General features: G+C 40.9%; 1 protein-coding gene across 1 annotated transcript in view; it reads right to left on the bottom strand.

Annotated features, from left to right (window-relative positions):
• The window catches only part of pcloa (piccolo presynaptic cytomatrix protein a), a 55,984-nt gene that overhangs the window by 8,433 nt on the left and 29,354 nt on the right, over positions 1-18,197 (bottom strand). The window contains 15 exon segments of the mRNA XM_063906027.1: positions 166-354; positions 2,319-2,565; positions 2,651-2,722; positions 3,410-3,503; positions 4,544-4,570; positions 6,916-7,046; positions 7,286-7,336; positions 8,270-8,454; positions 9,114-9,178; positions 9,363-9,471; positions 12,156-12,281; positions 13,693-13,768; positions 13,914-13,996; positions 14,477-14,524; positions 15,956-18,032. Coding sequence (XP_063762097.1) covers positions 166-354; positions 2,319-2,565; positions 2,651-2,722; positions 3,410-3,503; positions 4,544-4,570; positions 6,916-7,046; positions 7,286-7,336; positions 8,270-8,454; positions 9,114-9,178; positions 9,363-9,471; positions 12,156-12,281; positions 13,693-13,768; positions 13,914-13,996; positions 14,477-14,524; positions 15,956-18,032 — 3,580 coding nt within the window.

Below are 18,197 nucleotides of genomic sequence, written 5' to 3'. Positions count from 1 at the left end.
GTGAACTGTGTTGCTGGCCGTGGAGAAAGTGTGTCTCGCTGCATGGATCTCTGGTGAGTGTGACTTCCTGGCTCTGTTTATTACACTCTCTTTCTGCTGGTGTGCGTTAGTAGCATCCCATCTTTCACTTTCTCCCTGCGGGAAGACTCTGGGGGAAACTCTCACCTCCAATGCTCTGCGGCCTCTCTTCCGACACGGCTTTCCTGAGGGTCAGGTGTCTGCCATCTGCTCTGCTCCCATAGGCCGAGACAACCGCTGGCAGGGCAGGCAGCCAATCGGACTGCTCTCTCTGAATGGTGAGCACGCCCGCTACGCTGTGCCTCTGGTGCCTCAGTGAGAGGCGGCCTCGTTGGCCTGTTTGTTTTTCCGCAGGTCAGGTGTCAGGGAGGTCAACGCCAGGAAACAAAGGTCATGGGGTCGACGTTTAAGATGGAAGGAGGGAGGAGCGAGATGGAGATTCAGAGAGCGGTTTATCTTCACCATGGAAACCAGCCTGACTGTCACATCACATGCAACCACAGAGTGCGGGGCACATTCGCCCCTCCTGCATGTCACTAGGAGGCGGGGTGTGCAGCATCTACTGAGGTGCAGTGTGAGTCCCATCGTTGTTCAAACAAAACAGGGGGGTTAGCGGACTGCATGCACAGCCATCTCAGTGGAGGAGCTGGTTGTTGTGTGTTAGGAGAAAGGAAATAACTTAAAAATAAAACTACCAAAAGAGGTTAATGATAGTTTGGGGAGGGGAGGATTAGGACCTTTTTTCTGTTTTACTGCTTGGATCTATACATACAAAATATATAACTGATTATTGGTGACATAAACTCTCTCGGAAGTGGAAACATCTCCCGTTAACTCTCCTCCAATAACTGAAATTGATGCCACAAAGTGTATCATTTCATCAGTCTTGAGGTGTCTTTGTGCTCTGACAGAAATGGTCAGATTAGTTTTTTCCTTTAGAAACATGTCCTGCAAATCTACTCTCTTTTTCACATTATATTTTGTAAAGACTGTCATACTTCTGCTCATCCTGGTTCAAGAGTATTAAATTACTCCACAAAACAAAACAAAAAAATGTATTAAACCTATTGATTTTCGGATTAGGAAAAAAAAGGATTTCGCCTGTAGCTTTTTGTACTTATTTAGGTAGGTAGGATTGGCCTCGATAAGCAACCATTACGCCTCTTTGAGTTCATTAAAAAGGGTCAAACTGAGGAAGAGACAGTGTGCTACAGTACAGGTGAGGTGCTTGCTCCATACACTTGTGAGTACACACAGAAGAGAAGCGGTGAGAGATCGACACACTGTGAGTAGGACGTGGGAGAGGACTAGACTTGTGTTAAGGGTGAGGGAAACCGAAAACAGAAAAAGGAAACTGAAGGAAGTAAAACAACAGAAGGTGGATGAGTGCGAGAAGGCCATGCTGCGTAGGCTTTATTTGCGTCTTGGTTTACTTGGTTGGAGGCGTTGAGGCGGCGGCGGCTGCTGCTGCGGCTGAGACTGCTGCGGGGCAGCACCTGTTGCTATGGCAGCGCTTCCACCGTTTCCAGTGCTGCTGTCCTGATGGTGGTGCCGTGCGGCACTTTTGCTGGAGCGTGAAGCGCCGTGCGAGCGAGAGTGTTCCCTGTGTCCGTGGCTTTGGCTCTGGCCCTCGGACGGGGAAGGCTTCGATGTGCCAGGGCTACTGTGAGATTTCTCGATAGTTGGCGCCTGCGTGTCTAAAACAACCAGATTCACCAAATTACCAAAAAAAGGTACTTTTTTTTAGAAGTTAGAGAATGGTAAACTTGTTGTGTACCAACTGTGGTGAATAAGTAGCTGGCTTGTGGAAAGGTAGCCCAGCATGGTGTCTGTATATTAAAGTATATGCTCTTCAAGCAGCCTCATTCAATTTGATGGTTATTTCTCTAAATTAGGGGAGCATTCAAAACCTTCCACGGCCATGCTGCCCTCTGTGTTTGGGGAAAGATAGAGGGGAGCTAAGGCTAGGCCTCTGAGCTGGGTGACATAATTGCAGCCAAGAAAACAGACCATGAGAAAGCAAAAAAGCATGAAGCTAAAGCTATGATGGGTGTGTAAAAATGGGCATAGGAAGGTGCAAGTACAAAGAAAAGACTGCCAGAGAGAAACAAGTGGACAGAAGGTATATAGCGAGATAGTGGGAGGACAGACGAGAGAAGAAGTGACAGGAAGAGGGCACAGAGTGTGAAGAAAAACAGAGTACAAGAAGAGAGAGGTAGCAGTACTAGCGGAGTACAGACGGCTGTTAGGGGGGGATTGTGATAAAGTCAAGCAGCTGAAGGAATTTCATCGCGCCCTACCCTTGGCTGGATCTGGGAAGATCCCGTGGCTCCGGCTCTTGATGACCGATGATTTGGGAGAATCCTGATTGTCGTTTGCGGAGACAGTGGTTTTAGGGGAGGAGTGCTGGGAGGAGGGTTTAGAGGAGGAGTGGCGGCTCTGTCCTGAGTGGGAGCGCCGGTGGTGATCCCCCTCGCTCTGCTCCTTCAGCGGGTGCCACTGCGGGACGTTGTCCAGCTGGGCTGTGTTGGACAGGTCGATCAGGACCTGGGAAGAGACACGGCAGGTTAATGGGTATATGCCGACAGGATGGTGCAAAAACAAACTGAAAATAGTGTGAAAACAGGTTTACCTCTCCTAAGAAATCATTAGAGGAGCACTTGTCGTAGTCCCACACGCTCACCTCCAGGGTCTTCTTCCTCAGCTGATACACACACACACACACACACACACACACACACACACACACACACACACACACACACACACACACACACACACACACACACACACACACACACACACACACACACACACACACACACACACACACACGTAAAGTTAAAGCATCTTTACACTGATTAGCTTTCTTGGCTGAGAATAAAAAAGTGGCAAAATAGACCTAAAAGAAAGAACATATGATCTGGGCTTGAAATGGGAGCAGACGTTCAGTAGCTATTCCACAAATGACTGTGATTGATATGGGTCCAGTGAATCTAAAAAGGGATCTAACATGGTATAATTAAATGCCAATGGCATATCCACCTGCTCTACTCAAACCAAAGGCCACAATGCTGGTCAGCATGCCAGCAGAGAACATTTAATTTTATCACTTTTATATAAAAGTTGGCCTCTCTTTTTGTGCCTTCACTGACTTGTAAGATACTGTATGCAAAGTAAACTAGATAAGAGTGGTGCAGGGATGTTGTATTTTTACAAAAACACAAATTGGAGTTAAGCATTTGATCTTTGATTCTAGCACAACATAGGCTTTGTGGCAATTCAAAAAAACATTGAGTTTAGTACAAAAATGCAAAGTAATTTGGGGTTTTACTCTGTGACATTGACTGGTGCTGCTATGCCTGAAGGAAAATTGTGTGTGATGACCCACTTGCTCCAGGTGGATGTTTTTATAGATGACAGTCTGGTTCCACTCGGGGTTGAGACTCTTGCCTGCGTGTTTGGACCTCCTCTTGTTTTCAGCACTGGGGGGGAACACATCACAACAACAAACACTCGGTCAAAAACATGCCAGAGCCCTGCAGGATAGTGACATCACACCGGGCACAATGTAGACAGAAGAAGGGAGAGAATGAATGTGATGCACATTGTTCAGACGATAACAATGTATTGGCCTACGTGCATGGGTATGATGTCGAAACGCGCTGCAAAAAAGTCCATTCGGTGGTCAATCAAGTCATTAAGTCTCATAAAATGTAGAAGTCCTTAAACAAGTGACATTGTATGCCAGTATGAAAAGAGAGGCTGACTTTTTCTGAGGAAATGTGTCTCGTTAAGTGCCAAAAACTCAATTACAAACATACTTAAAAAGAAACAAAAGCATAATCTGATTTAACTGACTAATTATTCACCTGTTTGAGGAAGACATTTGATAAGACCCTCTGGAGTAAAATGAATGACTTGTTCAATGGATGTTTTTTTGCAGTGTGTAGGGTTTGATGTAAGATTGTAGGATATTAGTATGTCTTTAAGTTAAGTTAGTTTGAGAAAGACAAGGATAATCTAAAGTATATTGGGAAATAATAGGATGAATAAGGACTGCATAGGAAAACAATGGGAGTGTGTATTGGATGTGGCAGGGCATCAAGGGTACAGGACGATGTCATGGCATGTTGTAGGACATTACTGATGGTTTTTATTCACAAAACAGGGACAAACTAAAGGGGTCAATGTTTGGATATCAAGTTACAATGGTTGGGAACAAACACAGACCAGGAGCACGCAGAAGTTAGCTTGGATTATACGTATATTTATGTTAAAGAAATGGGAAGATGTTAATATTAAGGGATTCAATTATGCAATGCTAAGCTTTAAGGTGAGTGGAACATCATGAGAAAAAGGGGACCGGGGGAAATGCACAATTTAAGGGAGTTAGTTGGAACTGATTTGTATCCAAAAGCTTCAGAATAGTTAGAAAACAATTTGAACGAGTTGTAACCTTCACCAAACTGACAACCAAATTTCAAAACAGAACCAAAAGTACCAAAGTGGTCAAGTCACATACCTGGCGTTCTGGACAACCATGACCTGACTGAGAAGGTCCAGCATGCATTAAATATAGAGAACAACATACAGAAACAATAGTCAGAGGGTTGGTGGGGGGGGTCAGAGAGTGTCCGTGTGTACGTAGGGAGGGAGTGCAGATTTAGGCTAAGTGTGTGATTCATAACGTGTGTTTAGAAAATGGGGCGAGATCGGGGAGGTGTGCTGTGGTGAGTTTGTGCTGTGGGGTTATGAGTTGTGTCGAGCGGGCTTTCAGGTGACGTGACGCATCCATTGGCAACCCTAATGGAGACCTGCTGCTCATGAAACTGTGGAAAGTGGAAAGCATTGCATTTAATAACCTTTGTCTCGTGAACACAATTCAGAGTTATGCACATCATGCCAACAATCTCTTGGTCTTTTAAATATTGCATATCTTACACAACACTTTGAACATGATGCACATTTTTGCTCCCCACTACCTCTGTTTAAATCTGCTCAGCGCTCCACATTCTATATAGTATTTGTTATCTTTTATTATACTTAACTGTACTCAGTTTGTCACATATGTATATTTTGTGTAAATATTGTTCTTATTTCCATTTTGTGCGCATTCTTCTTTCTGTGTCTTTGTATGTACCACCTATACCAAAGCAAAGTCCTCGTATGTCCTTTAGCATGTTTAAACAAAAACAGATGTACTTTATGTTGAGATACTTTGTTGGCTAAAAATGTATTGTGAGTTTACCAAACATTACCGTGTAGAGCAGGGGTGTCAAACCGAATTTCATCACGGGCCACATTGGCATTATGGTTGCCCTCAAAGGATTACGGTTGTAACTTTAAGACTTCATAAATATACAAATATAAATAAATATATAATATATATAACATATTGTAGCAATAATAATATTACCTGATTGCCTCTGCATCTGATTATTATTGGTTTTGGTAATTACTACGTCGGAAAGCAGAAGTCTAAAGCAAATAATATCAAGCAAATATTCAACAATTACACCTATTTTACAATTTCTTTAGAAAATGAATTTGGGAACTGAAACACATGGTTGTGCATCGATATATTGTGCACGAAGACACAAAAATACTGTAGAGTTAAAAGTGGCATTTCTCCAAGTGTGTCTAGTGTAACTAAAATATGATGTAATGTACACACTTTCTTGGATAAAGTGGTTTACACTGTCAAGGGGTGAAATTTGTTTCCGTTTCACGATTACTTATATGTTAACTGACTGCATTGAGGTTAGCTGAGCGTGATAATCCATACATAAGTAAAAACACACATGCAAACGTGTTTGAAGGGGGCCCACGCAGCCTGGAGAACCATAATGCCAACTTTATAGACACTGTAAATGTGTATTACTATTGCCAAACCATTGTTTCCCTTTATAAAACCACCTGTTTCATTGCAACAGCTCCATTTTTTTGCCAGGATATCTGTGATGCAACTTAAAAGCTGTGATCTTGTCCATGTATGCACACATATAGCATATACACAAGCTTGGCTCACATGAGATTCAGTGTGTATTTCTATAACCCCTCTTAAGAGGGCGGATGTATAGCTTGTGTGTCAGTCTACCAGTCCCTTTAAAGTAACCCTAACCCTGTCTAAAACCCACAGTGCTGTTTGCATTTGCACATGTCAAAATGCAGGCCTGAGAGAGTGGCGGCTGCAAAGCCCACAGCTGAACATTATTGCTATTATCTGAAACGATCCCAGGAAAAAAGCCTCTCTCCAGGGAGCTCGAACAGCATAGAAGGTGGGAGAGTAAATTACATTACAGCGCAATCACAGAGAGAACAGGAGCCCTAGACTTATGGGATGTGTGGATCGTATTGCAAGTAAATATGAGAGCTATTGATTTTGACTGCACTTACACCTACAGTAGGAGTCCTATTAACATAGCCATCGTCAACACAAGAACACCTCATATATTTTACATAATGTTTGTGTCACGGGCCGATGAGTGCCGTCATAAAGAGTTCATATCACATTACATCCCTGGCTACATAATAAAACGTATGTGATGATGTGCAGTGTTTATGTGCTATGGAACTGATACCAAAGAAAGGTCATGTGCTGCACATTGAAAAATGTCATGGTAAGCCAAAATCAATTGTAAATCGATTTTAAAATGAATGGAAATTAGATTTGAGCTTAACAAAGTGGCAGCCTTTATAGCCTGTATATCACTGGGCTTATTTTAGCAGGTAAAGTGGCTGAAATAGACTATGTCAACAGTCACATCTTACACATTTTTCTCTGGATTAACACAAGGTAAAACATCTTCCTCGTTCTGTATCATAATCCTAAACTGATGTTCCTGTTCTGAACTATTTAAAGTGTGCTTGCAGGTTTCCTAAACCTTGACTCACCCTCTCCCTGGAAGGAGATACACTTTAACAAACGGGTCGGAGTAGCCATTGTTGTCCCGCGCGACGAGGTTTCTGGCCTGCAGGACATGAACGATCAAGTTGCCGAGCTGCTTGTCGTAGTGGATTTGAAGCTGCAAATAGAAACATATTGAGTTACAATGGTTTGAAATGAACTCGATGTGTAATGGAACAAAACTGTGTGTAAATAAGTCATTTTCTGAACGTAAAGCAAAGGAAATAAATCACTTTGCAATTTCTTTCAGTTGTTGTATTCAATGTTTTACAAAATGCTTACAGTAAAGCTAGCAGTGATCACTTTCTTTGCTCACATATAATCCTATTAAGTTAAACATTACAGAGCTTCACAGACCTGTATCTCTCCAGAGACGGGCTGGGACTGGGTCTTCATTCCTTCTGCAGTCTGTAAGAGACAACATCACATCGTTTGCAACACTCGAGCAAAGATCTGTAGGTGGATACTGGTGGGTGTTCATACTGTACATTATGTACTGATGGTGCTGTGCCTTGTGCAGAGCTTGAGGCTGAACTAAAGTTGAACTTGTGAAAATGATCTGTGCATTTTAAATTAGGTAAAATCTGTGAATTCTTGCATTTTATTTCCTAATGGCATGTTCAGGCTTGGGCATTAACGGATTGCAGTAACGGATTACATGTTACTTATTACTTAATCAGGATACCTTACTGTTACATAAAAAAAGCGTAATCAGACTACTGATAAATAAATGTAAAAAGAGGGGATAACAAGCAGGATTACAATGTGACAATACATTTAAAAAATAAAAATGTATAGGTAAACATACTGCTTGATTATTATTTTTGTTATAATTTAGTCTAATTTGAAACTTCTTTGTTTTAAATATTTGTTTTCAAATGAAGTTGGTGAACTACCTAAATGTCTTGGTGTCTTCTTTTCTAAGGTCACCTTGTTCTGTTGTCTTACATAACACACTGAAGTTAAACATTTGTATTGTTATTATTTCCTCTGGTATTTTATATCACTGCGCTTGATATTGAGGTTATCCGAAGGTAACATAAAGTCATCAGGTTACATTACTTTGGACACTCAGATTAGGTTTATTATTTTGCAGGTAAGTAGTAACTGTAACGGAATCCATTTTTTAAAGTAACCCTCCCAATCCTGAGCATGTTATATTCATAGTAAAAATAGTACTTGGTGTGCACAAAATGTGTTCGACCCGGAAGAAAAGGAGGATACTAGGTATGAGCCAGAAAGCAATTTGCGCAATGACATTTCACTTCAGGGACATACTGGAAGCCAAAAAGTGATGAAGCTAAATCTATTCTAAGACAAACAAGCCCTCCCAGGACTCGCCTTGCTGCTGTGGCGTTTCTTGCTGACAGAGGGAGATCCTGGCTGACCGGGGCTGGAGGTGGCGGAGGTGGTGGGGGGCAGGCTGGAGGAAGAGGTGGAGCTGGGAGCCTGCTGCTGGGACACCTTCTGCAGCTCAGCCGCCAGCTGCTTAGGGTCAACACCTGGAGACCTGGGGGGTCTGTCACCTAGACACACAGGAGCAACAATAGGAGATAAGATCTACATTTTACAAACTTACATGTTTTCCCTCAAAGCAGCATGTTAAAAGGAATTGCACATACTGTGGAAATAAAAAGAATACAAATTAAACGAACCCAAATATGAACATCTCAAAATAGAAATTAAAACGGAAGTAAAAAATCTGTAGACTATCAGTCAGTGCAAGGAATAACATATTAAATTAATTATAAATGTAAAATGTACATTGTAAAGACAATTCCAGTTCTAACTTATAAGTCCAGTAATCGAAAGAGAAATGATGGAGCTGTGAGTTCTCTGTTAGCCAGAGATTAATTGTATTTATCCAAAGGCACTTACAGGGAAAGAGTGACAGTAATCGTAAATAGAAAAATTCAAGTTAATATCACGACTTTACAGTGTGGAAGTTCTGTGACCAATCTAACGGGGCGTGTTGCAGAAGGGGAAAATAGGCCACAAGTAATACACGGCTGAACTGGAGAAAAGACAGCATTTTAAATGAAAGCGATATGACAAGAGTCTCTAAAAACTGCAAGAGACAAATGTTAATTGGGAAATACTGAGAAGACAGGGATGGTGATGGGGGAGAGAGGGAGGTTAGAAGCAATGATGTTGAAGATTGAGTTATAGATATGCTGTATCTCACCTTTGCTGTGCTCCTGGAAATCCAGGTGATCAGAACCGTCAGAATCGGACAGCATGTTGAGATCACTGAAAGACAGGACGATAACGTGTCATATAATTTAACAGTTAAAAGTGAACATATGTAAACAAGTAATGACTGAATTATGTAGATGGCGGATCAAGAAATGATGACAGTATGATGAAAAAACCAAAATAAATAACAGAAGCGTTTTGAACTAAAAATAGCATACAGGAGGGAACTTATACTCACAGTCTGACACATAATTCTGCTTCATTGCACGACAGCCCAACGAGCCCTTGTACCTCTTCATAGGTTTTCCCTGTCAAAGGAACACCATTCCACTCCAGGACTTGCATTCCTATACACAATAACACATTTGCAATCACACAAGAAAACAATCAAAAATACAGCATACTTTATATGTGCAAACATTTCACCTCAAACCAAAACTTAATCAAAGCCTTGAAGTAGGGAGATCTTGAATACATTTGTCGTGAAGCCCAAATAATGGACGGACATCCCTCCTTTGATTAAATGAAAAACACAAAAAGCTTTGATTTAATTTCTCAAACATCATGCTTCAGACAGGCAGGCCAGAACTGGAAAGATGACTGCTGGTGAAAGCCCAAACAGCAGCTCTGTGACTAAGCTGCTAGTGGAGCACTCAGGCACAGAACTGGGTTAAAAGTTACTTGTAAATGGCTTCATGTTATTTCAGCAATAACAACTTTTATTTTTGCTAAAATTGCAGGACAACATTTCAAACATGATGGCCTGGAAAGGACCCAAAATCCAATCAGATTCTAGTTTCTCTCATCTAGTCCAGCTAAGACAAATGTCTTTTGAGGGCACTGACCATTTATTCCTATTTAATGCAGCAATGACAGCTCATATGAAACCACACAGCACAGCAAAGCCACTGCATCTTCCAAAGCACACCCTGCACACTGGCAGGACTTACACGGTTTGAAACAGCTCATCAGGATGGTTCGTTTGCGGCGGTAATCTCGAGCTGCATGTGTGAGTGACAGGGAAGCGACTGTAATTTCACCTTTGTAGCATGCATTCAATTGTTGTTCACACTTTATGGCTTGCATGTTTTTTGCAGTTTACACACATTCGAGGTGGCTTGAATTTCGGGGATGACACAAACAGGCATGTATTTGTACACTTAGCGTCCCTCTGTCAAACTGTGCCTCTGCGCCTGTTAAATCTGACAACATTTCTCCAAATTCACACCCTAGACTGAGGCGCTGAGTTTACTGTCAGCAGCAATTCTGCTCAGTGTTAATGACAGGGTAATGGCTGTTGTGATTGCTTAGTTGTCCTAGCAGCTAACAACATGGCAGATCTTGAAATGAGGATTCAACAGCCATCAACCACTGACTTATTACAACGCTAATGCACAAGTCTAGTGGAAAGCTCCGGACAATGTTAGCTGAGACAGAGATAATAGAAAAGGCACACTTAAAACACCACCTTATTGACCCTATTGGTGTAGGAAATTATTATTGCACTTACTGTTTATTTTGTTATGGGAAATTATTTTTTATAAAAAGTTTACATGCAAATATTGGTGGACAGTTAAGTGGAGCTATAAACTTCCAGGGACTGATAAATAAATCATATCGCCACACTTGCCAATAAACAGCCTTAACTAAACCTGATGTTTCCTTTAAGTAAAAACATATTGATAGTAAGCAGTTAAAGAAAACAGGTATACTATGTACTTCAAAGTAAAAGCTATGTTAAAAGTTATAGTAGTAAACAATGTAATAACTATGAAATGTTTGGGGAATTACATGTTACATGTAACACTTGTATTAGCAACACCTGCAAAATTAACAACATCAATTCCCGTCAGCCTCAGCTGTTTAGTGTTGAGTGCTAATTAGCAAATGGAAAATGTTAATATACTAACGTGAAGATGATTAGCAAGAACAATTAGTTCCTCACAAAGTTGCTGGATAAGTGACCTTGTAAATTATACCTAGTACGATTATAATAGTGACCCTTATATTTCCACTGCTGTTACTTCCAGGTGATAATAAGAATGGTTGCCGGGGGCAGTATGCATGTGAGAGCATGCATGCAGAAGCTGAAGCTAGTTAGCTACAATAGCCTCTTTACACGGAGGAGCAGTGGCTGCTCTGTAGCCTACATTGCTGTTGCAGTTTAAGCATTTTTCTGTGGAAACCTACTAAAAATGACCCGATAAAGAAGGGGAGAGAGAAAAAACTCTGGAAGAGAAATAGCAATGGAAAATGTTTTTAAAAATAAATAATAGTAAGGAAGGGAAACGTAAAGGAAACCAACAAGAATAGAAATGTAAAAGATTGCCCATGCTCTACACACACATATCCCCAGAGTGCAGACAGATGGATAGCAAACTACACAGGGCTGTATTTCTCTCATGCCCTATCTCACCATTCATAGATCACCAGTTTGGCAGCTTTAAAAGGCGCGGGGTACAGCTTTACCCATTGTCCAAGACACCCTCATTGTGACTCAACACAAAGATTAAAGGGGACTGTGAGCAGACAGATGGACTGGGAAGAATAAAGGGTTAACAGTTCCCAGACTCCCCCCTGTGAAATCAATACCAGCTCATGAAATGTGTTCCTGTTAACATACCACAGAGCCATTTATCATGAGGTGGTGTCAGTAAAAGGTGTGGAAGGGTGAAACCAAAGGTCATGCGTGGGTTAGTGCACAACAGCTACTTGGTGAAAACCCTGTCATTTTTGTAATTTCAAACTACTGTGCATGAAACAGAAGAAGAAATGACAAGAAATGGTCTGTCAGATATTTATCAGTGAACTCTAGAGGTGCAGTCAGCACCATGTTGTTATTATATTTGAACAGAGCCAAGCTAGCTCCCCCCTGTGCTAAGCTAAGCTAAATGGATGGCATCCAGTTGCTAACTCTACTGACATTAGTGTGGTACCAAACATTCTTATGTCACTTTAAAAACTTTAAAATATATCCTCAGTTTAAACATTCTGATTATTTTTATTTGTTTCTGTTGGTAGAGGAGCTTACCTTCAAGAATCTTTCCTGTTTGTTCTGCAGCTCCACCCGGTAAGACTTTAGCTACATAAGCTCCAATGTCTCCATTACTGGCAGGGACCTCTTTCCCTCCAACCACACGGATACCCAGACCATTTCCTTTATAGAATCAAAAACAAAACTTGTCAGTTAGCAATATTAGTTCCTACATAGTTCAATTATTGGCCTTGGCTTAGTCCACAAACCAAGTACAAGTAAAACTGACAGAAAATGTGAAAATATGAAGCCAAAATAGCTTTCAGTCACTTCAAAATTCCCTCTAGCTAAATTCTTAGTTAAAATATATGCTGATTGTTTTCGACCTTAAACCTTAATGAAAATACCCACAAATAAACGCAATTGAGGTAATTATTTCATATTACTAAATGAAGTTGAAGGTAAATCCCATCATGATGAAAGGTAACTAGCTTAGTAGCAATATTGTTTGACTCTCGTGAAATTCTTTGGAATTTGTGTAGTTAAGCTACTGCACAATAAATCACATATTAATCTAATCGATTGTAGATACATTTTCCTTGAGTTTAATTCATTTTACATAATTAATAATATATGTTCTACACTGAATATTAAAAGTAGACAGACACTAGCATCCAGATGGCCCTCATTTAATCCATATAACCATTAATGTTAAATAAAGTAATTTCTTCTTATCTGATATATTAGATATTTGGTAGTTATGTAGGTACTAATGCAAATATAACAATGAGGGCATTAGGCTACACACTTTCTGTTATTCATTTTACGCATTTTTACTCATTTTTACTCCTTCTGAAGTAAATGAACTCTACCTTTGTAAAACAGTAATGCACATCATAAATGCCAACCTCTCTTTGAGTTATCCACACATCATATATGGATCTATCACGTCCCCCCACAGGTAAAATAAAAGGTATTCACCTACACAAGCAAAACCTCCTATATTTAACATGGTCATTGATCAAGAACAAAACGACTGAGAGAATAGAAATGACTCAGTATAGCACAAAATAAACAAAAGGCTGCCTTTGTGGGATATTTGTTAATTGTGTAAGATAATCCTGAATGTGAGGGATACGCCATTTTGAGCATGGCAATGACTGATGAGCGTGGAAAAGAGCCAAATCATAAGAGAAGCCAGGAAATGTCTGCCTGCTTTGAGCCTGGAGGAATAGTGTGATGGAACGTAATGGCAGGGGAAGTGACTCGTCAGTTTCATGAGATCTGGCATGAAGTAAATAGAACGCATGAAGCACACCGGTCATGCTCTGTAAACCCTAATGGGATGTCATGATCCATATTAATGTGTACATTTGCCTTTATTAGTTATTTTCGGATGACTTCGAATTTATATTGTAATTATTCAATTTAAATAAAGGTCATGCAATGTGTATGCTTTAAGCAGTGCATATTTAATGCAGTCAGTGCATTCATATCAGTCAATAACAGATTAGCTTACAAGCGAAGCCATAAATGTTTTTTGCAGACTGCTTTTCTATTTATTGAAGGAATGTAGAACATTGTGATACCTTACCTGAGACACTGCGATCTTTGGGATCCCTCTGCAGTTTGACCCTGAGGTGAGGGAATGGGTAGTAGGGGCCTTTTCCCTGTGGCCCACACACAATGGGGAAATGTCATGTGTGTACAAGGTAAATGGGAGACAGTAAAGTATGGTAGCTCTGCGTTAAGGTGATTTTACATAACAAACAGCGCAATTGTGAACAGAATGTGTGTGTGTTTTTTCTTGTTCACCTGTCTCTTCTCTTGGCCATTCTCTGGACGGCCGTCTCTAGGTTTGTCAAACCAGTCTGTCTCCTCTCGTCTAAGATGGTAGGCTTTAGGGATAAAACAAGAACTAGTTCAGAACAGATCTTAAAACTTGGGTATTTTCATCCCACTATGGGCTTCTTCAGTTAATATAAGGGTGATTATAAAGCTTTAAGCACATTTATACTTCTAAAAAAGATATATATATTAATTACTGTTGGGATAGAAATATCAGAAAAACAAGGGCCAGAAAAGTTAGTTAATATTATTTGACTTCCTTGCTAGAGAGGAATGGCAAGCAACACAACATGTAGGGTATTGTAAAACAAAAACATGTAGTGCCGTAGCATCATTATTAACACCTATAATGCAGTTATTTTCTATGAATGTTAATCTTGGGTATGTACATAGTTGACATAACTCCAATCACGAAAGTGAATACTGTTTTTAAACTGTATCAGTAAAAATAATGTTGTTGTGCATTTGACTTGGGGTGCAGGTTAATGTGTTAGCTTATGAATGACTATAGAACTGAACTAATACTCTACCATTGGTTGCATCGTCTCTGTTCAAAGCCATCAGGGAATCACTTAGGGCTGGAATCAAGGCAAATTGGTTTAAATTGCAAAATGATGGGATCCATTGGAATTAACTAACAAGAAGTTATGTTGCATTCACCACAAATCAGAAATGGGATCTTTACATTGTTAAACTAAAAAGAATTAGTGTAACCTTTATTCAAATCGGAAGTTACTAAAAATGTCACATTTTGTTCCTTTTCATGACAAACTGCTCTTAGTTTGAAAATTATGGAAAGTCATTGCTGCATAGATACTTAAAAAAACTCTTTTAATAAAATGGTTTTAGACATCACTGGAAGTGTGCATCGACGATATATTGCTATATATGTCATTGATTGTTTTTTTTGCTTTAAATAATAGTCTATCCTGTTGGAAGACACTTGTGCGTATTGCAAAAAACTGGGACAGAATACTTTATGCTTTCATTAAAAGTAGAGAAAAATAAATAGTGAATGTTACAATAAATGAATTCCATGCAACACCAATCACTAATGTATCACCATTCAAGCAACAACAACAAGACATGCACGTTAAATCTTTATATTTATTACACACAGATAAGTGTTGCAAACAAATATCATGCATTTCCACAAATACGACAGTACCCTGCTTCACACTATTATTTCCTTAGAACGATATTGATCTTACCTATAGCTTGATACTATGATTCAACGCAAATGTATTTTCATACACTCAAATATGATGATAATACACCAACATTATCCACCATCTAAGTTGCATTTCACACTATTGGAAAGTCCCCAAATGTAGTTGATGCTATTATTTTACAATATGGGTCATTTTGAAGAGTAAATGTTTAATACCTGATTCAATTGAAAAACTTTTGTACCAAATAGCATTTTTATGCATATGGGGAGGCACTTTTTCTGTGTATCATTTGAGGGATTTTTTTTCTAAATCTGATTTAAGTCTCAAAGGATTATTCTGCTCTGCCTTGTATTTCCAACAAGCAGTATTTGAACACATGCAAATCTTCTTTAAGAGTTGAAAGGGTTATAAATGACTGCATGCTCTGAATAAAATGAAGAATCCCACCAGTGAGAACTAACTATATTAGGACGGGAACCTCCCACGCAATATAGCAGCAACAGGAAGTTAGACGTTGCATTATCATGCAGTGAATTCATTCTGGAATATGTTAATGCAGAAAGCAACGCATTGCATGCACAGATATACATTCAACCACAAAATGCAAAATGAACAAAGGCATGCATGCACACCAGATCTCTGATAGATCAAAAGTAGTGACACCAGAAAATAAAGCGAAAATACATTCACCAAAGTTAAGGTTAGACACATGCAGACTTTCAATAAAGACAGAGTTTATACACAATAACTGCAAGCAAAAGAAACCACAACCAGACACTCTGAAGTATGAAACATTCAGTAGGAAAAGAGTGACAATGTGACATGTCTGTTTTTTACCTTCACTATCTGACATGGTGCCTTGAAGGTCATCCATCAGCACATAACCCCTACCCCTGGTTGGCTCTTCCCTGATATGTTGCTGCTGCTGGGAGTCCTGCAAGGACAGGCAGGAACCAAACTGGTCCCTTGAATCTGCTGATATAGGCGGCAGAGGTCCCGCTGAGGCACGAGCCATGCCCATTGGCTGCCCAACAGGGCTCAACGGACTCTCTTCCTCTGAGTTCTGGGCCACTATGGGCAGTCTGCCACGGCCACTTTGTACAATGGGAAGGCTGGTGGGTTTGGTGCGGCCAGAGGGGGTTTGATAGCTTGGTACATCTGCAGATGACTCCCCGTCCCCTTTAAGCCTCAGTGAAGAGCTGGAAGGGTCTCTTTTGAGTGACAAGTCCAATCCATAGCAAGATGTGGGCCTGGATGAAGGTCTCGAGCGACTACCACTGGGATAGGCAGAGTCCAATCCTAAACTCTGGCCCAAGTTTAATGACCCAGCCAAATTGGCACCCAAGGTGGACCCCAGGTATTTTTGTTGCTCTGCAATATTCTTACGAAGGCCGAAGGTGATCTCATCTTGAGAGAGCCGGCTGGCTCTTGCTGATGCACTGGTAGACCCAATATAGCTGGTATAGTCTGTCTCCAAGCCTCTGTTATCTGGAATAGAGGAATACTTGGAGGAGATCTTAGGATCTATCAATGGAGTCTTATGTTTTTGGTACAACATTGATGCAGGGAGTTGTTTGGCTGCTTGCTTCTCTAGAGTAAGTCGACTGATGCTGTACTTGTCTGTCTTTGGAGTGGAGTAGTTTCTCTGGGAGTAACTGCTAGACATGCTAGAGCTTGGGGTATAGTAGTGCTGCGACAGCCCTGTCAGTTGTTCTAAGTTTTCTGTCCCACCCGTACTTCTCCTAAACTCTTGCTTGAGCTGTTGCTTTAGTAGTTTCAGTTCATAGGGTTCCTCCATTGTATCTTCTTCATCAGGGGTCTTTCCATAAGAATGGAGTCTAGAGGTGGATCCCAGATAGTCAGTAGACCCCAGATCTGCAGCACTCCTACGCAGAAGCTTCTCTGCTTTGGCCAGCTCCCTCTCCGCGAGACTGTAACTTGAAGACATACCTGTGGAGCCCTTAGCCAGTTCTGCAGCATCTTCCAGCAACATGTAACTCCTAGGTGTATGATGATCTACGTCGGTGTAATAGGAATCAGAGACAGCTGACATTGGGCTACGTGCCATACTTCCCACATCCAAGGCCCTGAGGTCAAGGTGGTTGCCATATTTGTCATACTTGACCCCCAAGAAAGCTGATGATGTAGGATCAGGTTGGCGGCTAATGACTTCATATTTAGTTGCATCCAGCTCTGAGAGGAGGGCTGCTTGTCTGGCGGCTTTCTGCTGCAAGAGGAGCATCTGGTGGTAACTCTGCTGCTGGGCGCTGGTGAGCGAGGGGACAGAGGAGTACAGAGAATGAGATTGGTAGGACTGAGGAGTCTGGTAGAGAGACTGCTGGTATTGGGTTTGATTGTATTGGTACTGGGAGTATTTTCCATACTCGTGCTTGGTTTGAGGTGGGACAAACTCATCCAATTCTGACTGGGGAGCTGTCCTGGGACGTTCAAGACCATGACTTTCAATCTCAACATCTTCACTTCCAAGCCCACCTCTTGTCTCTCGGATGTTACTAACCTCACTGTCTGACATGTAGTCTCTATCCTCAGCAACACTCTGTAAATAGGCCCTTTCCCTCTTCTCCCTCTCCTTCAGTAGGACATCTTTTCTACGATTAATGCCCATCTCCAAATACCTGAGCTTGGCATCAATCTCTTTCTCCTCCTCATCCAGCTCTGCCTGTCTTTTCCTGAGTTTTGAAGACTCACGCTCTACTAGATTCAGCTCACGGTCAATATCTTGCAGTATCTTGGCACGTGCCATGTTGGAATTTCGGCACATCCTTCGGCGGGCAGAGCCAGTGGTGTATGCTGTCTGACCAGTTGTTGTTGACTCATCCTCCGATGGTGGATTGGGAAGAGTCCTCTTCACCTTCTTTTGAGTGCCTGTTGGTGTGCCACCCGAGCTTTTCCCCTGTATGAAAAGTAAACAAAAAACGTATTAGGACTTCAGAATCTAAACAGATTTCCAAATAATTTAGTTCAACGGAATACCATGTAAAATTAACATCAGATGATTGCTATTTTGTTTGAAGTCAAAAAAGGTCATACATTCTAATCCCTGTATAATCTCTAATGT

The sequence above is a fragment of the Eleginops maclovinus genome, chromosome 17 (genome assembly GCF_036324505.1).
Source record: "Eleginops maclovinus isolate JMC-PN-2008 ecotype Puerto Natales chromosome 17, JC_Emac_rtc_rv5, whole genome shotgun sequence".
Lineage (NCBI taxonomy): Eukaryota > Metazoa > Chordata > Actinopteri > Perciformes > Eleginopidae > Eleginops > Eleginops maclovinus.
The sequence above is the reverse complement of the archived record's forward strand: the minus strand, read 5'-3'. Positions and strand labels throughout refer to the sequence as shown.